The 23,887-nt window shown below is 48.4% G+C and overlaps 2 protein-coding genes across 22 annotated transcripts in view; one reads left to right on the forward strand and one right to left on the reverse strand.

The window, feature by feature from the left end:
- CEP15 (centrosomal protein 15) overlaps positions 1–2,065 on the forward strand; it is a 34,375-nt gene extending 32,310 nt beyond the window's left edge. For all 5 annotated transcript variants that reach the window (XM_055707683.1, XM_055707680.1, XM_055707685.1 and 2 more), the window contains one exon: positions 1,693–2,065. In XM_055707683.1, the coding sequence (XP_055563658.1) occupies positions 1,693–1,752 (60 nt within the window). In that variant the 3' untranslated portion in view covers positions 1,753–2,065. The remainder of the gene's footprint in view (positions 1–1,692) is intronic.
- Positions 2,066–2,083: 18 nt separating this feature from the next.
- Positions 2,084–23,887, reverse strand: part of CADPS (calcium dependent secretion activator) — a 220,832-nt gene continuing 199,028 nt past the window's right edge. For all 17 annotated transcript variants that reach the window (XM_055707676.1, XM_055707675.1, XM_055707678.1 and 14 more), the window contains 2 exons: positions 5,187–5,291; positions 2,084–3,422 (listed from right to left, as the gene is read on the reverse strand). In XM_055707676.1, coding sequence (XP_055563651.1) covers positions 3,243–3,422; positions 5,187–5,291 — 285 coding nt within the window. In that variant the 3' untranslated portion in view covers positions 2,084–3,242. The remainder of the gene's footprint in view (positions 3,423–5,186; positions 5,292–23,887) is intronic.

The following is a 23,887-nucleotide window of genomic DNA, read 5'->3' on the forward strand; positions in this document are numbered from 1 at the left end:
TAAAGGCAGCGGGGATTAGGGTACTACATGCTCCTTTGCTCAGCTGCAGGCTCTGGAGCAGGAGGTTAAATCTTGCTTTGCAGCACTGCTCATATATGAGTTTTTTTCCCAGCTCACGCTGAAGTATAACTTGAAGCTCATCATTTGGGTCCAAGCTCCTTAAAAGAAGTTAGCTGGCTAATAATTCCCTGGTTTGAATGTGTGGTCAAGCCCAACGTATCCTCAGGTTTGTTGTGGAGTCTACGAGGTGCTTTATTGGGGTTTGAGGACACGCAAAAAGCTGTCACAGGCTATAGGGTTATTGCTAATGACAGAGAAACCCAGACGAGGGTGTCCATCACCGCCCTTTCAGGGAGGCACCGATGTGTGTTAGTGATGCACAGCCAAGGATCATCTCCTGAAGGCTGCGCCCACACTTTCATTCAAAAAACTGAGCAGGGCTCACTATTTTGAAAGGTGGCAGGTGGAAGTGGGCTGTGTTTTTACCCAATAAGTATTTCATGTTAAAAAAAAAAAAAAAAGAGGGAGCCATTTCTAGAGCAGAATCAAGCTGTTTCTCCAGCTCTGCTCTGCCTGACTGGGAGCAGAGCTACAAATTTGGGTCTTCTTCAGTGCTCTTTGCTACCAACCTGGTGATCACCCCAGGTAGGGTTTTCCCAGTGCCTCCTCTGTGACCTGTTGCCCTTCATATAAATGTTTGGGGCAGCTGAGGGAGAGTGTGAAGAGGGCATGAGCACACGTGTGCCTCAGTACGTGTATGGGTCTCAAGTGGATCTCAGCCACCCAGAAAGAAGGGACGAGGTAAGGCTTGCAGTCTGTTTATTGCTTTGTGCCTTGTGAGACTTGTTTTGTCAGGCAAGTCCTTTGTGGCCCTCAGGGTGTGACTGAAGGCTCCACGCAGAGCATCAACGTATGGATGGTTTTTGTATGCATCCCAGTGATGGACCTGCAGAGGCACCTGAACTGGTTTAGTTAGACCCAATATGACTCTCAACTTCTACCTCTGTTCCTCTGGGGACTGAGGACTGAGTAGTTGCACAGCTGGAGTGTGGGTAAGAAGGGGGAAGAGTGGCCTGTGTCAGTGCACAAAGCCACATTCCTGCCCAAATCCTCAGAGGTGGCTTTTCTTGGCAATACTTCCCTCTACCAGTGTCACGGAGCAAGACAGAACCCAAGAAGCGATCTGCTGGCCTACAGTCGGGGTTCAAAGCTTGTCTATCCTAGTGGATCAGATGGTTTGTCAACATGTAAATGGTGCTAAATGTGCACGCCTACCACCCACTCCTAAAGACCCTGCTTTTGTCCCTGTTCCAAAGGGGATGGTGGACACAGGTCACCACAGGTAGGTGGATGTTGAATGTGTAGGGTATGGCCATCCAGATGAGGCTGCAGAGCCAGGTGCTAAATTCTGCCACAGTGGGAAGGGACCCAAAAATCCAGCATTGCAGGTGAGTGTGCTCCAGGCTCAATAATTATCCCAGCCCCATTTGGGACTCAATAACCACTTCACAGGCTGTTCCAGAGTTCCCTGCTGCCTCCCACGTGTCCAGGGAGTCTCATGGCTCTTGGGCACTGGAAGATGGTTTGGTTTAAAAGTTCTTTATGTCAGAAAGGTTCAGCCAGGCAGGATGTTTTTCCAACGTTTGGCCATCTTGCGTTTGTGGGTGCTGAACATTTGTCCTCCTTCCTCAGGGTGGCAAGAGGTTGCTGTGCTCGGGAGTGAAGGACATCAACTCTTCTGCTCCTCTCTGAAATGACTGAACCCTGGGCTAACAGAAGTAATTTCTGGTTTGAATTGGCTGGTGGGATGGAGTGACTGCAAAACCTCTCAGAAAACCCCTGGTGGCAGGTAAGTGTTGGGCAAGGCTGATGACCATGTAACAACAGGGCTGTACCAGAGGGGACCATCAATGAGATGTCCAGAGGCAAATCATAGGATGTAGCGTGCAGATAGCAGTGGAAGCTGTGGAGGTGACAGCAGAAATGCCCTTGTACCTGGGGAACAGACCGTGTGGTCCCATCCTGACCTTGGGGAGTAAATGAGAAAACCATCTTCTTAATTAATAAACTGTAAAAACACCCATGAGAAAAGAAAATGCCTTTATTCTGAGAGGTGGGGGCTCTTACATCTCAGCTTGTATTTTTTTCTTTTTTTCTAAGGCAGACATAAAAAGACTCCATAATTTATTCTTAGGACATCTGAATAGTTATTTATTGAGAAGCCACAGTTCTCACACTTTTACAACTGTCGGCTTGTATAAGGCAAAAAAAGCAAGATGGATCACTATTTTACACAGAAAGTAAAAGCTCTGGAGGAGGGACTGATGGACATGCAGTTACTGGTCAAAATGCAATGTACATGACATATATAAAAACCATTGTGAAACAGAGGAATTGTAAATTAAGGTTACAATCTACTGAAATAAATATTCAATATATTATTATAAACACATTTGTATAGTCTAAGATTGTAATTAAAGTTGTCTTTGTACATACACTGTTATTTGAAATTTAAACAAAAATGTAACATTTAGAGGAGCAAACGTCAACATAAAACAACTGCTTTGGACTTGTAATGTGGCATGATATATCCATAATGATAGGATTAATCTGGTGTGGCAATTAGAATGACTAATCCTTTGGGATGTAGCCTCTATGGAGTTAACTGCATATTGAAGGGAAGAGCCTGGTACATTAACAAGGATGCAGAATGATTCAAACGGCTGTCTGGGTTTGTTTGTTTTCTGGTTTTTAAATGAACAGAGAGAACAAAAAATCATTTGTAATTGCCTTGTTCTTCTTTTAAAAACAAAGCTGATTTTTTATTAATTTTAAGCAGTTGGCATCCACAGAAGAGAAACAAAGAAATGAAAGGACTCGATTCACTCATCTTCACAACAATTTACCATCAATGTATATACAGTACATTAATGAAGCATTGTTTAAACTTTAATTATAACAGGGACACACCTAGCATGTTTTCTATGTAGTTTCTCCATTAACAGTATTAAACAATGGTGCTCCATATTGCTTATGAACAAATAGTTATGAAATTAGGAAACCGATGAATCAAAGAGAGGTGCTAATCTTATTACCACACAGCTAACATGGCATTTGTATTGGTAAACTTCTCATGGGCATTTAGAGCTGACATAAAAATTCCTAATGTGGCTAACTGAGTTACAGACGAGGTACATGCACGGATACCAGGCAACCCCGGCCGGTCCTCCGGGCCAGCTTCCCTAGTCATCCTCTTCATCTTCTTCATCGCTGTCCTTCATGGTGATCCCCTGGAGCCCTCCGCCTTCGCTGACCGACGCCGTGGCCTCCTCTACCGTCAGCCGGTTCCGGATGGTCTCGTAGGTTTTGTTGTTTAAGGTGGAATCCAGCACGCCTTGCAATCGGAAATCCCGGTACGTTTTCTAAAGCGGGGAGAGGCACGGAAGAAGGAGGAGACAGCACAGAGGTCAGGGCAGCACCGGCTCCCAGCTTCGCTGCCGGAGTCAGCCTGTGCCCCTGCGCCCGGGGCTTGGGGACACCAATGGAAGAGGCTGGGGTGCCAGGGAAATCCCAGCCCTGGGGGCATTTTGCATCAACCCGGGCAGCTCAGAGCGGGTGTGGGGGGTGTCCCTATGGGCCACTGCTGTGGCAGAGGTCCCTTTAGGGTGCCTGGGGCAACAGACAGCTCTGCCCTTGCAGGGTGGCTGGCTGTGTGGCTGCATGCAGGCTCCAAAGCAGGCATGTACTGCGGGCTGCTGAGGGGAGCCTTGCATATGGCAGCTTGGGGTCTAAAAAGGCATCAAAGCAACGGATGAGGGCTCTGCTCCAACTAACTTCCCTGGCTCCTGAATGCATTCAGCTGGCCTGTAATGTCAGATATTTTTCTTCACGCAGCAGAACGCTTATCGGCCGTAACCGCAGACGTGATTACACGTTCCCGGAATGCTCCATATTAAACCATCCTACCTACAGTATTGGGATTAAACAAACTAAGTCCAGGATAGCAGAGAAAATTGTTGATGTATAAACGTAAGCACACAGCATGTGTTTCTTAAATCTCTCTTTCTTCACCTAATCCTGAAGCTGGAGTTGTATTTCCCTGCTTAGCTATATTTCCCTTGTTATTATGATTAATATCTCTCATTTGAATTTATGTTTAAAAACTTCTCAGCTCTGTGAGATAAAACTCTGGCCTCATAGTTCATTTAATTCTGCTCTGTGGAAACTATTTACTGTTCTGCTATTTCAGAAAGTCCTTGGATTTGTTGTAGCTGCTTCTGATTGTAATATTGGTATAAATAAAGCACAAGGAAGAAAGCTTTCCTCAGCTAGCTGACAAGTAGAAATAATTTGTCTGTGCCTGTTGTTTTCAGTTATGAAAAGCACATTTAATACATTTCAGTTTTAATTTATTCATGCCTTCAATGTGTTCACTGCACTCAAGACCATAAACATTATAAAATACTAGACCAAAAAGCATTAGATAGAACCTAAAATGATCAAAAATATATTTACCCCCTTCTGTGATCTTATTATTTCATGTAAACCACTGTGATTTCACACTGAAATAATTATCATTAGTCCAAGGCACATGCACACACACACATATACACATACACGTGCACTCAAGGAAAAAAATGTTACTTTCAGGGTATGTTATCTCACCTTTGTGATCTCTTAGAGTTGATTATACACACCCATTGTAAAAGAAACAACTTCAATTAACTAGGAGAACAATTCTCATTTGCATTCTGACAACAATCGCAAGCCATAGCTGGGCTTAAATGATCCTAGTAAAACAGCATTAAAAACTTCTGGTTTGATTTAACCCCTTTTAACAGCGGGGTTCATTTGTCCACAAAAAGGCTAATTTTGCTGCGGTCGCTGTACAGGGAGGGCCAAATAGCACCGGAGTTTCCCTTGTTTCAGCCAAGTAGTTACTTTGTGTTCTTATTTGCACACCGGTATTTTGCATCTATAAGCATTTCAAGTTCCCGTGTATCCTTCACTACACGTCATGCACACAAGTGTCTTAACTTTTAAGAATTTGAATGAATGGCTTCATTTATTTTCCTAAGACAAACGTAGTGACAGTTTGCCCTGAGAGAACACGCCACGCACATGCAGGCACACACACACGCTCCTTCTGACCGCAAGATGGTATTGAGAACATGTTGGCTGATTACCTTTACTATCCTAATGAGAGTTTTCAGTTGGTAAATGTGAAGTTGCAGGTCCATGCGGTCTGTCAGCCAGGTGCAGACAACATTCATCGAGCTGGTGTACCATTGCTGCAAGAGAGACAGGACTTCTCCAGCACCCACATCAGGGCTGTGTGCTGTGCCCTGAATAACGCGGGCTGCCCCCAGCACCCAGTTAGCACCAGCCTCTCCCACTAGCCAGCCTGTTCATGGGACATGACAGGCTCAGAGGGGGAGACAAGCACCCTCTTCTACACAGAATTTCCATGCATGAGCTTTTAAATTCTAATAATAACAACAACAAACTTATCAGGAGGGGTAATGGCCGCCAGCAACACCCCAAGGTTTTTGTAATCTGCTTTTGCCATTGATGGACCTTGCCAGCAGCTGTGTGCATTTGCCCCAGTCTGTTTTTTAACCCCTTCCCTGCCCCCAGTGAGCGCACAGTCCTGCCTTTAAGCGTGTCGGACCCACACTCAAGCTACTTACCATCTTGAAATTCAACCATAAACAGCCATGGGGTGAGTCTGGTTCCCTGATGGCGAGCGGAGGGGAGGCTCATATGGGGCAAAGTTTGGCTGCGGGTAAGGAGGCTGGTGTAAGCACCTACAGGCACCTGCCTGGGCTGTGCAGAAAAAGCTTTGTTTTCACCCTCACAATTATGAAAGATGGAAAAAGCAGCAAAGAAATGAGTTTCTTTCAAGCTGCTGAACTCACAGGGCCCCTCCAGGGGCTGAAATTTTACTGCTTGTCTGTGAAAAAAGGCTTGCAGCTGTGTGGCAGCAGCCTGCCAGCCCTGCAGCGCAGGAAGTCTCCGGTGGGCTGTGGATCAGCGCCCTGCTCACGCAGGGCTGACATTGCACGTCTGACGCCACACAGATGAGCAGTGAGCCCTCAAGAGAAGGAAAAGCAGGGGCTCTGGCGGGGGGAGGAATCACAGAACCTCCCCAAGGCGCTCGACACAACGGTTGATTACGAAGTGGTCTGCATACAGAAACCCATCGCGCCTCTGTATGCACAGTCACACCCTTCTCTCGCCATCTCTCCTTCCACTCACACAGATAAAACCGTGTACCAGTGGCAATTAATCTAGAACCAGTTAAAGATTAACAAAAACCCCACAGGACCCGTTTATAAAAATCCTGATCGAGTGCCATCCAGGCTAGTCTGAGCTGCAGCTGCCTCCCAGCTAGCCTAAAGCCTCACGCCAGCCTAACGCAGGTATCGCTGCCTCCCCTCGCTGCACCTTCGGGGGGTCTCTGCTGCAGGAACGTGCCCCCTTCCCTCTAGCTGCTGAAGCTGCTGGTGCAGCAGGTGAACGGAGACAACGGAATATTCTGTAATCGCAGACCTGAGGCTGGTGACTCGTTACCCTCCACTGTTCCCCGCCGGCTGAGGGGCCGGTGCCTGGCTGTGAGCAGAGCGCGGGTGGAACTGCTGCGCGTGCGGCTCCGACACCATCAGCTGTCACTGGCTTAGCTGGTGGCATCGGGGCCAGCAGACACTGCTGTCCCCGAGCACCTACCAGCTAGCACTGCCTCACCAAAGCAAACAAATGAGTGCGAGCTAAAGCAGCCCAGCATCACAAAACATGGGAGCAACAACATTACTGAGCCGTATGGTAATGCATCTGGGAGTTGCCACCTTCCACCAGGTGCAAGTTGCCACCTTGCACCAGACAGCAGAGGTTAGCGATGCTGCATGGGGAAGGGCTTTTCCCTCCCACTTCAATAGATGTTCCTGTACACCTGTTTCTACACCACGTCTTCTAAAGAAATGGAGGAAAAAAAAGACATGGAAGACTCACCAAAGAAATGGCACGTGGTGATCTTTTGCTTGATGCTTCCACCTTGTGCAACTTGTGTGGCAGAGATTCCTGCTGGGCCTTCATCTCCAGGATGGAGACTTGGCAAGAGCTAAGAGCTCGAATGAAACTGAGACAGGCAAGCAGGAGCTCCCTCCGTAACAGCAGTCAAGCTCAGATACTGTTAGCTGCCACTTGAGGTCCTGATGTCAGACTGGGGTTGAGTTGTGCGTGAAGCACCCTGGCTAGCTGCTGTAGGCTTGACCAGGATAGGAGACATGAAGGTCTAGGGGGTCTTCATACCTTCCAGTCCCTCAGACTAGTCTGAGAGGTCAGAGCATCCCTGGATATCCCTGGAGAGCCCCAGGTGCCTGTGGGTGCTGGGACAAGGACCCAGGACAGCCAGCTGGCAGGAGGGCGGAGGGGTGGCACAAAGTGACTGCCATCGCTGGGGGATCTGCCTGGGTTCCCTTGTAATGCAGAGGGCCCACACAGGCAAAACAGAGCAAAATCGTCAATGTTTATGTTACTTCCTGCAATCAGCATGCTTAAATGAGTCATGCTCGCGGGTGACATTAGCTGTGACCCAGGGCTGTGCTGGCACACGGATGCCCGGGTCACCCAAACGCCTCCTTCCATCACCTCTTTAAATCAAAACCCACAGAGGAACGAAGCAACCGTATGTTACACATGCACGCCCTCTCCTTCCCACTGCTGCCTCTCGTCTTCCACAAAACGATCTGCCGGGTGTTTATGTCACCTCTAAATGAGATGAGAAGTCTCTGGCGGAGGCAGGTCCTGCCGCTCCTGCTTGTCCCGTGCCACGCACACCTACACGGCTGCATGGATCTGAAACAGAAGTGCTAACCTCTGCCCCGAGCTTAGCGGCAGGGTGACTTATCTGCTACGAGACCTTCACATTAAGCAAAACGAAACATTTTTCTGTATTTCTGCTAGGCACGCCAACATGCTAGATTCTGGGGAGATGCAAACTCCTTCGAGCTGAGTCCGAATCGTTCCCCTCTCCTCTTGAGCACTGGCTGACAAGGGCTCAGCCAGGCGTATTGCTCAGCTGCATGAAAGGAGCTCTCTTTCTCAAAGCTAAGTTACTCCAAAGACTTTCTGCTTTATGAGAAAAAGACAAAGTCTAATTCATTGATCTTGATACACAAAACCGTCACGTCACTTCATAGAGCACACACCAACTGCTGAATTTAAGCCCTGCATATTCATAAAAATAAGTTAGCCCATAAATTAAATGTTCCCTTTAGCTATCACTAGTGTTGATGTGCTATAAGACGCACAAGCCCTCTGATTCATGACTAACCTACCAAAGAAGATAACATTTGCATATGATTATATTATTAAAAAAACAACAACAAAGCCAAATGCTCCGAAATGGAAACGTGATCATTTCAGACAAAAGAACGCAGTCTGGTCCTGCCAGGACACCAACCACCTCGGTCCCCCCGGCTGGGTCTGCAACTCCCTGTAGGGCAGCGGGGTGCATGCTGGGGATACAGGGCTCCCCGGGGCTCCAGCAGCTTGTCCCCAAACCCAAGGTGCAGAGGGCACAGCCCAAATACTGAACTTCAGGACCCTGCCATGGGGCTGCAACACATTTCAGGCACATTTCTGGAGCCCCCGTGCCAGCGAAGCTGTGGCATGGGCACACTGAAGTAACTAGCACAAATAGATTTTCTGAAAACTCCTCACACCTGGTTGTAAAGTATGAGTAGAGCTCACTGATGCTCCCAGGCCCACAGACCTCAACTCCACATATAACTGCACACACACATTACTGATGCTAGCTGGCACCCCTGCCCATCGCTCAGAGGACAATTTACACCCAGCCTAGGGGCACAGGGTGAGGAATGGCTGTGGAGGGTAGATCCTGGGGGATGCCACACATCCACTTGGACGTCAGCAGGGAAGGGCCCGGGGTTCCCGCAGAGGCATGCCGCAGCCCCTGCTGCCTGCTGTGCGCTGTGACCTGGCTACCAGCAGATGAAATGCAAACAGATGCTCTTCGGGTGCGATCAGAGCCCAGCAACAGCAAGGAGGTACCGTATTTGCACAGCCAGGAATTTAATCCCTCTTTCAGGTTAGTTTTCCTGTTCCCCTTCTGCCTTTCGTAGTGACCCCCATTGCTGGGTGCCAGCCTGGGTTGATGAGGTGGGCCACGGGCTGGCTGGGATGCTCCTGGACAGGCATTAGAGGACTTGAAGCACACCGAGGGGTGGGCTTCCACAGCTGCCCATCCAACACTCCAACCAGCTCAAGCAATAAGCTTCCTTGAACTGTGCCCCCCTCCCCGCCTTTTTTTTTTTTTTTGAATGCAAAAGCATGATCAATAAGTTGCTGAAATAGCAAGTTTGTCTCTGAATACATAAATCACAAAAATTGATATGAATAAATCTGCAAGTAACACACTGAGTGTGGCACATTTTATCAAAAAAAAAAAAAAAAAAGCCCTGTGCTGGGTTCCTGTGCTTTCCGGGAGGTGGTGTCATTACACATACCCAGGAACATCTGCAACCCCCCGTCTTCTTTGGTGTGAGCTGAATGGAAGCATGACCTCCTGTTCCTTGCCATGAACCTTGAGTTCACACTCATATTTTACATGTTACAGGAAGCCACAGCTCACCCCAGGGGTGCTGCAAACAGAATCTCATAAGCCAGATGCAACACTGCTTCTTAAGGCACCTGAAGGAGCTGTATTCTTCATTCAAAAGCTTACATACTAGTAGCTTAAGGTCACTTCAGCTTTTGTAAAGAGTGGGACAAAACCAGGAATGCTTATAGGGCTGGGTTGTCAGCAGGGTAGCAGAGGGATTACAAGGAACCTGTGACTCTGCCTCTTTCTGCCTTTACTGGTAGTTTTTTTGTGTGTGAACAAGTGCCATACAACAGATTGAGGCTGGTATAAAGGCCTGGGACTGTGCAAGAGCACCCCGCTGAGCCTCAGCTGTGCTTGCAATTAGCAATAGGCATGAAATGATTATTGTTGTGGTGGCTGATGGCAATCTGAAGTGACAAGTTTTATGGGGGAAGTTGTAGTAGGGATGTTCAGCAAGTTTCTGCAAACCATTAATCGAAGGCTGCAGCACAGTTTAGTCAAAGCTATTTTATGTCATTCCAAAGGTCTCACAAGGATGCTGAAAGAATATTTTTCTGCTCTCAGTGCCTTGGAATGGAGTTTTTCTAGGTCAGGGATTCTTTACTGCCCTATTTAGTGTCAAAAATACCCATTTGCCTCAAATTAGCAGAAAGCTTGTAGTTAAGGGCTGGAGATTAGGCATACAAAATTACTCAGCAGGTGACTGCTGGGTGGATTTGGGGGTTGAGAAGTCTTTAAAACTGACTACAAGACATTATATACTTCTGACAAAAGAACATAGTAATCCTACCTGCTTGCTTTAACCACTGTTGTTTGTCTATTATTATGTGCTTTAATGCTCATAAGAGCAAAACTACTGGTGATACTACTCAATTACCATAGTAACTCTCCCCTATGACCTCTCATTTCAGTACTCGCTTTCCAACCAGAACCAATCCAAGCAGTGCAAATCTATTTAAAACTGTGACATACACTGCACAAGGAGGCTCTGAACGCTGGCTGGCTCCCTTCTCTTTGTCCCGGACACGGACTTGTTTCAAAATGCTGACAGGCAGCTTTGAAACGAACCCTTGAATCCAAGGTGTTTCAAAGGTGAGGGACTGGATGTCAGGCAGCGGCCTCTGCAGCATCCCTGCGCTGGCCAGCAAGGAGCGAGGGGACCACAGGGGTGGGAAGGGAGAGGGAAGCGAGCTGAATGCGAGTCTTATTTCCCAAAGGAAAACTGAACCTGCTTTCACGCAACAGCCCTCTCTCAAAAGTGACTCAATCAGCCAGGAAAGTAAAAAAAAAAATTACCAGCTCTTTGTATCTGGTGTTCATGTCCCCGTCCAGTGGGCCAGGAGCTCAGCTGGTAGAAGCAACAGTGGGGCTGTGCCGATTTACAACTGCTGACAGTACCTGACAGCTGACAGAGCTGTGTCCATCCCCATCCTGGGCAGCTCTGAGATCAAATTCGGTATCTGGTGTTGTCACACACGTTCACAGCAGCCACCTCCGCTTGGCAGGTGCTGCCTCGGCAGGGAAGGTGGGGATGGGGATGCAGCCGCAGCAGCTCAGGAGCTTTCTGGGGACCAGCTCTACACACACAGCTGCCAGCGTTGCATGAAGACTTGCTCGGTGAGTGGGAGCAGGAGCTCTCCTGGTGCACGCCGCCTGCCCAAGGGACCGTGCTCCCGTGTTGGCTCACAGCGCACCCGGTACGCACATGCAGCCAGGTTTGCACGCGAGGCTGGCTGCAGGCCTGCAACCGAAGCTCAGGCTGCTCGATGGCAGTCATGGAAGGATCGTTCTTCTGCCTGCAATCTTCTGTTGTCACCAAAGCATCCCTCTCTACCTTCCCTCAATGTTTCTTTCGCTGTTGATTGAGGCAGTCATTGCAATTACAGAACTTGGTAAAGACAGTAAGCGTGAAGCGTAGAGCCTCATGGCTACTGCAGTTTCCTACTCTTCTCTTTCAGAAAAAAAAAAAAAAGAAAAAAAAAGAAAGAGCGATTTCCCAGCAAGCCTGAACATAGATGGCATCCACACAATCCCCGTTTTGAGCCTCCTCTGAAGGCCACCTCAGCCGGGATGCTGGATGCGGATGAGAGCAGTGGTGGGACCAGGCGTGCCTCTTGCCCTGCTCCCCACCAGCACTAGTGAGGTCTTGGTGGGGCTGCCAGAGCTGAGCCCTGGCCATTTCTCAGTCTGTGCTTTGGAAACCCAGGTTTTTTCTTGCTGCAGAAGATGTGCCACCCCCAGGCTGCCCCACAGCCAGGAGAGTGTGGGAAGAGCAGGGACAAGGCCTTGGTGACATAAGAGTGGCTGAAACTCTTAAGGCGCATGGTGGTGGCCCCAGAGGAGGATGTGACACAGCCGAGGTGGGCGAAGCCACAGTCCCTCAGGCGCACACATAGCTCCACTCCTCAGTGTCGATAAGGAGACAGGGACAGACCTTCTGCCACGCAACGGAGAAGGAGGCGTATCTCTCCCCTGCAAGCATACGTTCCCTGGATGGCAAGCGGAGACCTGCCCACGCAGCAATCCCCATCCCATGCGTTCATCAACTCTTCTTCCCACTACACAACAAAATCCATCCTCTGCACCGGGTACCACTCCATTGTGCCCTGCTTACGGGCTCCCCCTCCCCTGCTGCTCGCTGGGGGCCCAGCAGAGCCATCCACCGGCAGCTCAGCATTCCCAGCTCCAAAACCTCCTCCAGCACAGAGGGCCAAACCTGCAGTGGCGTCAGGGGCTCAGCCCCACAGGCAAAGAGCATCTGGCTCCCTCACGTCCTGGCCGCGGCCACGGGTGGCATCAATAACAACCCAGTGACTCTTTCGATTTACACCTGCCAAGGATTTGGTCCGTTCCCCCAAGCCGGGCAGGAGCCAGGGCTCAGGAGACTGAGTATTGCATCTCTGTGAGTGCTCAGATTTTCCAGAAGCGGAGAAATTGGTGTGGCATTGCCCACGTTATAGAAACGAAGTTTAGTGGCTGTGGATCTAAAAGCACACAGCTAACCAGAAAATAAGTAATGAGTTAATATCATAGGCATTGATCAGCTAGTCTTACAATTAATGCTTCCAATAAAAAAAAAAAGCTCCCCCTTTTTATTCAACAGAATAAGAAATTAAACACTTGTGGGCTCATTCTAAAGAATGAATGAAATTGAATAAGCTACCTAGCACTTGAGATTCCCAGTGAGTGCTTGAATAGAGCAAACCTCCTGAGTTGAATGGATTGCCTTTTGGGACCAATTTGTCTCTTTTCACTCTTTATTCCTCCTTTTTTGCTGACAGATGTACAAAGGCGGAACTGCGCTGTGCAGCTTAGCTACATGCACCCACAGCAGCTGTCACTTTTGTCGAGCAAGTTAATCAAGCAAATGCCACCATATCCCACTTTCTATAAGGAACAACATGTTATAGACAGTAGTCTTGGGAGACGGGGAGGGAGGGAGAGAGACTTTATTTTAACTTTGAGTAGCTGGTATTTTTTTTCCCCCCTCTGTGTGTAAAAAAAAAAAAAAAAAAGAAGCAAAAAAGAAGCAGCCAAACCTGGTAGCACAAGCTGACACTTTTGTTTTCCCGTAGAACAAATATTTAATATGATTTTAACTCTAATTTGTACTAAAGGGAGAGCTGTCCGGTTTTAATTAAATTTAAAGGACTTAGGGGAACACAGTTAAAAAAGAAATGGAAGCTTTTTGTTTGCATTAACGCTTGTTGATAATAATATATCGATTGTCAATTGCTAAGCCCAAAAGATTAGTGTAGTAAATACTATTATCTGAATGCCACAAGTGAAGTGCTAGCTTCCCGTCCCTGCTTTTCCCTTTGTGAGGCGGTTTGAATCACTGGTTGTTATTTATACATTTTCTTTGATAAAACCAACTTGTGTGGCTGATTTTTTTTAAAACCCTGCCTCATTAAGTGCATAATAGCATTTACGTGCAGGCTTTCTGCTTTCTAGCCTTTCAAGCTTAAGCTTATATTCCTCTCTCACAACCATGTTTCAAAACTTGGGATGTTCACAAACAATTGGATACACACCAATATTGTATATATCAGATGCTCTCTCGCTATTGCCAAAGACTAGAATATAAGAGAACATTATCCGCAAAGAGTAAATAAATAGTTATCGTCCTGCTCCGCTGCTGCACGCCAAATAATAATGCCGCCTGATCATTAGGTAGCTTTTCTACTGCACGTAATTCTTTAAGTGTGTATAGTCTTGTTAGGCATGCAAAAGTCGACATAAAAAGTAGGTCTTTGGGTGTAGCGGCAAGGAGCACGCAACAGCAAACACCAAGGGGGCTCCAGGCAGCCCTCGGTTTACTATTAGAAAGGTGATTCCCCCCCTCCCCAAATTCACACACCTCAGAAAGTATCTTCTCTTTCAGAAAACACATCTATGTTTCAGTTAACAGATTGCAGTGTGCTAAGTTAACTTCTCTTCAGGTTTTCGGCTTGGTATGTTTGGAAGCAGAGTGCACAAATCGGAAGCATTGGGGATAGGTGAGCTTTTTGCCAAGCTCCGGACCCGGTGCTTGCACCTCACCCTTACGAGTGAACCCTCCATCAGCCGTGCTTGGCAGGGCTCTCATCTTCTGAATTAAACCTCTCCATTAAACCCTACATTAAATTCTAGAGATCTAGTAAAGTGCTAACAATTTAATAAAAATCCCCTGAAAATCCAGGGTCTTTTTTAAAAAATAAAATGTATGAATTTATTCTATCAAAGCCTCAGAAATCTGCCTGAAGTCTCCCAGGTCACACTTGCACTGAGCTATTACTGAAATAAACAGCTGCACTGTTTTTTTCCTGGGATTTTTTGTCTCACTATAACACTTATCACTGCAAGTACAGACAGTGTATTTTTCAACATCCACCCCAGCGCTTTTACTCTGTTCTGTATTTCTTCACTAGGAAATTTCCTTCACATTGACAACGTAGCTATACAAGGAAGTTACGAAGTCAAAGGGGCTCGATATTAAAATAATTTGTATTATTATTTAATATAGTCACGGTACCAGGGTTGCCTAATAGGGTTAAGCTGCTAGCCAGAGCGACTCATCATCTGTCTAGGATGCAAATGGCATCGGAATTACATTATCCTTCCCCCCCCACCCCCCCAGCCCTTCCCTTCCCAAAAATAAACCACAAAAAAACCCACTTTGATTCGCATAAGTGCTCTGCCTTCAAACCGGGAAGGAAATTCAGGATGAAAGCTGAAGCGCAGACCCAGGCACATAGAAGTGCCGCACGCTTTTTGCAGTACATATGGTACCTGAGATCACCCACTGTTTGGGGATCGCAGCAACAGGGTGCACTCAGGCTGGCACCTCACCATTAATTGGCTTGAAGTTGGACCTGACGGGGCTCGGCAGGTCGGTGCCGCGGGTGTTGATGGGCGGCAGGCGCGGGACCCCTTGGGGGTACGCTTTCTGCCTGTGCTGCTGGGACTGCACAAACTCCCCGCTCGCCAAATAGGCACAACCCATCCTGCACGCTCCTCGCGGCAAATTTCTCTCTACTCTTAACCCAAAATAATTTTTATTCCTTTTCAGGGAGGAAAAGGAGGATCAACATCTTTTGTGTCAGTGGGGCCAAGGTCCCCACTAAATAAACATTCCTCGAGAAGATCATCTCTAACACTCTGCGCGCTCGGTGCTGCACAAAACCAGTTAACAGGTTTGCGTACGCGGCTTTGCAGGCAATCCCTACACTTTCATCACACAAGCAAAGGGTTCCCACAGCAGGTACACAGCCAGAAAGGATCTGCAGACCGTACTGCTCCTTTACCGGAGGAACAGCTCTGCTGCTGGGGATAGGATGTCTTGTACTTAGTCAGGTGTTCCCAAGCCGTACGCCAGGGTGCTGTACTCCGCTAGCCAGATGCCAAAGTCTCTGCCTAGCCAAGAGCCACATATTCACATCCCTGGCAGAGGTGATGGGCCACAGGCAGGACATGCCGATAACTCCCTGAACTTCCTCCCCTGGGGAGGATCTCATTGAAAGAGCTACTGCAGTGATGGCTCAGCTCCTACAGCCGGGGATGCCCCGGCCTCAGCACCCTGGGGTTTGCTGTGAGCAAATGCCTCTGTCAGCCCACATGCTGATCACCTCTGAATAAAGCCCAGCCACACGCTGCTACACCTGCTCTGAGGAGGACAAACCCCTCAAGCCACATGCTGGTCAGGGTTGGATGGAGGGCAGTGGGCAGAGAACGCTGTGAGGGAGACCTGTGTGGAAACAGGTGTTTATCAGCGGTGGGGAGCTGGGGCGCCGTGGTAGCCCACGTTTACAGTGGTCCAGGAAGGAAGCCCGCTGACAGCCCCAGCAGCACCTCTAACTTCTCTCATCCACAACGCCCTCAAACCAGGGACACCCCACACTTAAACCTGTATGTCCGCAGGCTGACAGCCCCAGCGGTGCTTCCTTTCCTCTCCAAGACAGGACAGTCCCCATCCTCGGGGACCGCATTATGCATCTGCAGAAAACACCACCTTCCAGGTAACAAGTAAAGCCTGTCCTGGCTATGTGCATCCCTGAGCTGAAAGATGCAGCAAGAGCTGGAGCTCGTCACGGGGTCCTGGGTGCACCGTCAGGCTGCTCTGGGTGCAGGGGCCTCTTTCCCTTTGCTGTAGATACAGCTCAGCAAAGTGCACAGCGCTTGCTGTGAACTGTCAAATAAAACCCAAAAAACCCTGCTGCTCTGCAGGATTTTGCAGACGTCAGTTTTCCTAAATGAAAGAGCTTCTGCATAAAAACATATAAAGGCACACACACACACACAAAACCACTTCTGTATGGATGCTTGTTCTCAAATACTTTTTTTAACCTATAAAATATTCTCTGCTTATTTCCAGTTTTCAAAAAAGAAATGAAGTTGACATGTTAAAATCTGAGTTTCTATATAAAGCAGCTTAGTAAAGCACAATATCCACACAATGTGCTGCTATTTTCCTGTCCTAGTTCCAGGGCCCCGTTAGTGCAAGGCAGCGATGGTATAACTGGATGCAAAGTTGCTCAATAAGATGCAATACAGTAATGCATGCTATGGAATGCTTTAGTTACACTTGTTACCAGATTGAATGGAAAGCTGTCATGAAGCGGGACTCCATAAACCTTAGCTGGCTCTTTTATAGCCTGCAAATTCCAAAAAAACAGCTAGAGGCTGCCTGGGTATCTTGGTCCTGAGCACAGGAGGGAGCAGCTCCCCGGCATCACTCCTGGGGTTACACATTGGAGGCAAGGCACTGCCTGCCCGAGTCCTGCTAAGCATTTTTGAATGCTGATATCATACATCCAGGGCGAGGTTTAAAGGAGCACTGAGAAAGGAAAGAGCTGCAGATCAAGAGAAATGAAGTGACCTGGGACAGCTAATCTCACATGCACTGCTGGCTGGCGCGGGCAACGGCCGCGATTGTGTGGGGCTGCATTGCAGGGGAAGTAAAGGAAAAGAGGGATTGAAGGCGCTGCTGGAAATCAGACAATTCATCATTGTCCGTGCAGGGGCCGTTGGCTCACCCCTGTGCGCACCGTGGGTTCCTTTGGGCAAAGGCCCTTTGCGCAGCCTGGAGGGAGGAAGCAAAGCCTCCGGCAGCGGGGGGCTTGGCCCCACGGCAGCCGTGCCCCGGCAGGCTGGGGGGTCACCCGCACATCTGCATGCCCTGGGACATCCCGGCCCTTCCCACGCTCCTCGCACCCCCAGGCTCAGCTGGCAGCCCCATGGGCTGGGGTTCACCGGGAACACCAGCACCTTCAGGCTCTCCTTCCTGACGACCCACAAGACTGGAGCTCCAATTAGCTAAAGGCTCTTCAACGAAGCTGGAAGGCAGCTTCAGAGCGCGCCGCGTAACTCGTACGCAGTTACAAATGTGCACAGACAGCTCCCAGTCAGGGAGCAGAGAGGCTGCTCCGAGGAAGGCGCTCCCTGCATCGAGGATGCCTTGCTGCCTGCAGTACGGCGCGATGGCACCTCTCCCCCAGCACCCACCCCGGCCGCTCACGTCTACCAGGAAACAAATGATCTTTCACTCAGTGCCGGCCCTAAACCAAAAATCTCCGACGCTCAAAAGCACTGTGCGGATGATGTTAGCAAGCCTATGCTGACCTTAACGTAACGGAGCAATCAGTCTGCCTTCTTAGAATGATTAATGGAAAATCTCCTCTGGAAAAGAAAACAAATTAACTGTCTTCAACCAAATGTCTACTGGAACATGAAAAGCTGTTCCGATAAAGACATTTAGGAGGAGAAAAAACCCCTTACGAGCATGTAAAATCCAGTGACAAATCTAGGACTTATTTTATTAAGACTTTCCCTAAAATAAATTAAATGGAGTCTACTTAAATGAGCACTTCAGGAAAGAAGCCTTGCTAAGGGGAACGCAGGAGAGGCGGGAGGCCACGCGCCAGTGCATGCTTGCTGCCGTGTGAAGCTCACGTACGGCGTGTAAAAGCACGGGGGCTGGTCCGAGCGCTACGCCCCGCTCCCGTGTGCCTCCGAGAGGGCCCGGGGAAGGACAAGAGGCTGCAGAAGGACAGTGCACGCTGCACCCCCTCAGGAAAAATAGGATGCGACCCTTCCTAGAAGATATACGGACAACTGCGATCACAATTTCTTTATTTTTTTTTTTCCCAGCAAAGGCCCCTGCAGCGGGACTGACTGCAGGTGCGGGTCCGGGTCCTGCCAAGCCAGCCGAAGGCTGCGGCAGCCTCTGCAGCAAAAGCTGCACTGCTCCGGCTCCTCCAAAGATGCACGGGGAGGAAAAAAGCGAGCTGCACCTCCTGGAGCTCAGGCTGCCTAATTGTCTTCATTTCACAACTCACTCAGGAAGGGGGGGGGGAGGGAAGCAAAAAACAACGCAGAAGAAATAGCTCAGTGGAGGCCATATCAGGATGGGAGTGGGAGAGAGTTAGTGCCCTAATGAGCAGTCTAGCTGCGTAGGAGGGAAACAGGTTGTTGTCTGTCTAAGAGAAAGTGGTGAGTGCGGCTGCAAGCAGATATTAGATGGGGGCCCGGCGCGCAGCCTGATATCCGTTCTTCCCCTGATCCTGCAACCCGTCCTCCTGTGAGTAATTCTAACTCACAGTGAGTAGCTCCACTGACTCACGACCAGGCTTTTGGGTTCAAGGAGGGGAAAGAGAAGGGAGGGTGAGGAGGGTTCTCTTTTGGCATTTGGTTGTGCCGTGCAAGGCTTACGCTCTAGCAAGAAATGCCATGATCCTGCAAGCATGCCTTGAAGGAGCTGCCAAAATTCAAGTGGGTAACCCCACTGAAGGTGAAAGCTTTGCTTTTAAAAATAACCTAATGCCTAAGCATCTGCAGAGGACTTGCTGAATTAACTGATCTAGCTGTCAATCTGCATTTTGTAATTTTTCCATATACGCAGGTGTGAGATCAGGCTCCAAATCAGTAGGTACTGAAACACACGCTGAGCTGCCCATAGACCCTCCAGTAAACCAGAGAGAAGCACTCAGTCAGGTTCCTGGAAATTTGTAGAAGGATTTTGCTGTGTATGAGACTTACACGGTGCCCTGCGTCCTTATTACTCAAGATCTCTGATACTGAGAAGTCAGTTACCAGTAAGGGCAGCCACTTTTGGAAATAGGAGGACAGTCCTGAGCCGTGTCCTTGGGCCCAGCACTCCTGCTGGGGACAGGAAACAAAAATCCACCAGCTGCAACATCAGCCTTGGGATATTGCTTGGGCTTCCTAAAACCCCACCTGAACCGAGCTGGAGGGATGGGACCCGGCACTAGAGCCCCAGCTGAGGGCTTGTGCCTGCCAAGGGTGGTGGGAAGGAGATGCTGGCTCCTCTAACGGCCGAGCCATGGCTTCTCCTTTGCTGCTGGGAGAGGACCTGGAGTGAATGTCCCTCTGCGCTGAGGACAGCACAGGGCACAGCAACCCCCCAGCCTCCCCATCGCCCTCCCTGCTGCGCCCTGCCGAGCCCACCCTGCCATCAAGACAAAAGCCCACCACCGTCCGGCAGAGGTGAAGGGGCTCGCTTTCTCATTTCAGGAGAAGATACCCCGCCTGGTATCCCAGCTGTGACATCGAGCTTCGAGGAAGCCGAACGTACACAGCGACAGTGAAGTGGTAAAACTGCCTTCTGCAAAACTCGCCGCGGCTGCTGCCACCTCTGCGGGCTGTATCACTGCGTGATTAAGTTCTTACCAGACCTTTTGGTAAAGGCAACCTTCCTGATCTGATAACTGCCAAGGACAAGCCAAATACGCAGGGTCAATCTATGCACGTTTAATCCCCAGAAGGCAGATTAAGTGTATAATTGACCCATATAATCCATGTATCATCTCCAGTGAAATGTTTTCTATGTCCGGTTTAGGCAGACATGAGGCCCATAAGAAAGCGATCAGAGACACAGTATTACCATCGCAGTGGATTTCATCAAAGTTGGAGATGGCTTTTTAATCACTGATCTCAGAGACTGCTAGATTTAAGCAGATGAACTAGCACTAAGCACATCTGGTTTAATCCTTATCTTCTACTCAGGCTGGTGTCTTCAAGAAGTACAAGGAGGAAAAAAATAAATTAATTTTTTTTTAGGTCCTAGCAATCTTAGGAGCTTCTCTTGGTGTTTTGATCTCTCATATCAAAAGCATGTTTTTGTTTTTTTTTCAGTAAGATATTGAATTAATCATCAGAGAGAAAAATGCCATCTGCGCTATTTAGGGACTGCATCAGGATGCTGGAATTCGCAGGATCTCGAGGAGCTCACTTGACGTTCAGTGGCCTTTTGTGTACGTGCTACTCGCCTGTGGCTGGGGAGGAAACATTCTCGCTATGTTTTACATTAGTGTTTACCAATTTATGAGGAAGAAAGGTTGGCATTCACACTACCTACTAGTCAATCATAGGCTTTCTGGATCGCATACATTCTGACGGGTTGAAACCTATACTGCAAGTATCTAAGGGTGTGCGTGAAGATATACACACGTACACACATGTATAAATAACTTCCACTGAGGGGCACAACCCTCACAAGTAAAACTCCCACTGCCTTCAGACAAAATTGCGGATGTATAAACTCTGATCCTATGTGTCCCAAGCCACGGGGGACCTGAATTTTGCAGGATTGGTCTGAAGACTCGGGATCATTCTGAAGATATTTTCCCATGTTTAAGATACACCCGCCTGCCCCTGCCTCATCATCCCTATAAACAGTCACATTCCACATGTCAATTCTGCCCACTTTCTGGCCAAAAAGTGATAAAACCTTACTGTCTACCAGGCACTACACAGAGTTTGCGATCCTTCTGCCTTGTGTGCAAAGCACCACAGCTGTTCAAATCCCAAAGCACTCTGCCACACGCAGGAGCACAGGGAGTGGATGCTCCCATGCCATTCTGAAGCTCTTCTGTTACCACTGCTCTCTACCAACGGGCCTTATTACAGTGTTTTAGCTTTAAATGTTACCAAATCAGTGAGCCAGGCCAAGTAAATAAGTCATGTTACTCTGCAGTAAACAGCACTGCCAAAAAGCTAGTTAGGTTTTGATTACCAGCAGAACTCCACAATCAATCTGTTCACTCAATGATCCCAAGAATACAGATTTTTAAAATTAAGATGAATCTATTTCGGGGTGGGGTGGAGTGGTGGAAACCTGTGACTAATTTTCAGAATTAAGAGGATTAACACACAGACCACACAGAAATACTACAGTAATCTTCCACAAACACCCGTATCTCCCAAAAAGCATAGCCCTGTTCTGGAGGTGTGAGCAGGACACGCAATGCAAGGGAAGAGGGGTGGTTTCTGAGCTAAGAAATCATGGTAAATGCAAAAAAAAGACAAATTAACACAGCTTCTGTTGGGAGATGGCCTAACACACTCTGCAGCCTCTGCTCCTGGGAGGAAACAAAAAGGAAACGAATGGGAATGCTGGGCAGGACTATGGAGAAACAAGGAATTAGGATTAGGAACAGCCCAGGAGCTGCAAACCTCATGGAACATGCAACAGGCAACCTTGCACTGTGTGCCTCTCTCCTGCATCACTCACGGCTGCACAGACGGGAGATTTAGCCCTATATTGTGGGAGTTTCTATCACAATCCCACTGAGAGCAGAGGAACTGCCTGCCGGCAGGTTTAAGCTGTTTACCTGCCACTGCTGCACGTATTACCGGACAATATCCTAAAACTGGACTAAGCTTTTGGCTGCAGCAAGCCAGCATCGCCACACTAAGCCAGCAGAGGAGCTGGCCTTGAAAGTGTTAATAATCTCATTGCCTGGAGAAACTCTGCAGCTAAGAGGATTGCTCCTCTGTTGTGCTGGGGGAAGCGAGAACAAAATCAGGTCCAAGTCTAACTCAGCATCACAAATACCATTTTTGATTATTCCTCCTCTCTTTCCTATTAAAAAGGTAGCTAGCACCTAAAAATGTCCTTGGAAAATATGAGCACAGGTGCAGAGACCAAAGAAGCTTAAAGACCCCGTGGCCACGCTGCTTTGCTGCATTAGGTGAGGGCAGCAAAGGGCTGTGGCTGAGCTCAGGACAACAGAGTTAAGCATTTGCTCCCATCCTTACCGAAACGTAGGTGAACACAGCACTGATTTAAATGGGGTCTGCACCCAGGTGACCCCCATGTACTCATAAACCCTGCTGCTGCCCCACTGGCAGCACCTCAGCCGTGCTAGGAGCTGACCTCAGGTGCAATCAGCTTCTTCAGCTGCACCCTGGCAAAGACAATACACAACCGCTTGAAAGAGAATTCCAGTTTTTGGGTGGCTCGGGCTCAGCATATCCCCTCCCCCTCCCCCTTGTGAACGAAGGGGTCTGCAGCTCGCCCCGCTCGCAGGCGCACACTCACGTACATGGAACATGTGTGAAGATGCCAGCAGCACTGGGTCCCAAAACCATCCTGCCGGCATGGGGAATGGGAACGAACAGGAACAGGAATGGGAACAGGAATGGGAACAGGAATGGGAACAGGAACAGCTCCCACATGCTGCGGCTCCCACCTGCAGCCAGCGTGGGTCAAAACAGGCAATGCAATGTAAAAACCCTACTCCTGATTATTTTACATCACATTGACCAAGGAGACTTGAGGAAAGCAGGGAGGGAAAGAAAGGTTTTGCACTTTTTGCCTTCCACCAAGGTAGCTGCTCTTTTTTTCAGTCAACTGCTAATTTGCTTAAAATATAGCTTGGTGAAACTAAGTATGAGTGGATCAAACCGAAATCAATATTTGTGCTGATTACAGCCTTTTGAAAATTGGAAATAATGGCCCAAAGGGTACAAACAGACCAACTGTGAATCATAGGGAAAGGATGAGGGAAAAGGCAGTGTGGGCATTGAAAAGAACAGTCCAGATGAGCTCTGGAAATCTAACTGCTCATGGAATAAATTTCAACACAAACGAGCAATGCACTCGCAGGCCCGCTGCAGATGGAAGCGACAGTCTTTTGTTTTATGTTTTGTTTTTTCTCCCCATGCCTGCTTGATGGGTGATTTGCGTCTGGTGCTCTGCGTTGCAAACTCTCCCCGGAGCGAGCACGCGCGGCGCCCAGAGGAGGCACTGCTGTGCTCCGTGCATGAATGAGGCATTCTCAGTGGATATGGGTCATGCTAGTAGATGTACACAGTAAGATTATTTGACTCTAATTCATGCCACTTGATATAATGTGATAAAACATTTGACATGAGAGATAAGTTCCATTTTAATCCGATAAAGTACGGGGGAAAGAAAGAGCAGGAGTTGTAAAGGAGGAAGAGGTTTCTAAGGGACAGGTAATGCGCAGAAAGAGAGGTTATCGAGTGAGGGAGGAGGTTGGTTGGGAAAAAAAGCAGCTTTCCCTGCACACTGAGGAAGCAAAGGAGCGAGTAAAGAAAGCAAGGAAGGTTGTTACAGTTCCAGAGCCAGGAGACTGAGAAATGGCACTGCTGAGAGATGAAAAGAAGGAAAAGTAGGAACAGAAGCTGCTTCAAACAGAAATCGATATATGGACAAATACCCTAAAGAAGACTGAAACACTAATGCTACAGGCTGGCTGTCAACAGAAAACCTTCGCTATAGAACAGCTACGAGGACAGAAAGGCTGTAACGCAACACGAGCAACAGAAACAGAGATACCGGTTAACATGCATCCAAATCCAAAACAAACGGGCATCACAGGTCACTGATCTCTTACAGTCCAATGAATTTATCTTGTGCAACAGAAAAATAGCTCTGAACATCTGGGTCAGTTCCTACCATGCCATCGTCATCAAGGAGACCACATCTCAACTTTACCTTTGGTGTCAGACACCACA

The sequence above is a fragment of the Falco cherrug genome, chromosome 4 (assembly GCF_023634085.1).
Source record: "Falco cherrug isolate bFalChe1 chromosome 4, bFalChe1.pri, whole genome shotgun sequence".
In the NCBI taxonomy this organism is placed as follows: Eukaryota; Metazoa; Chordata; class Aves; order Falconiformes; family Falconidae; genus Falco; species Falco cherrug.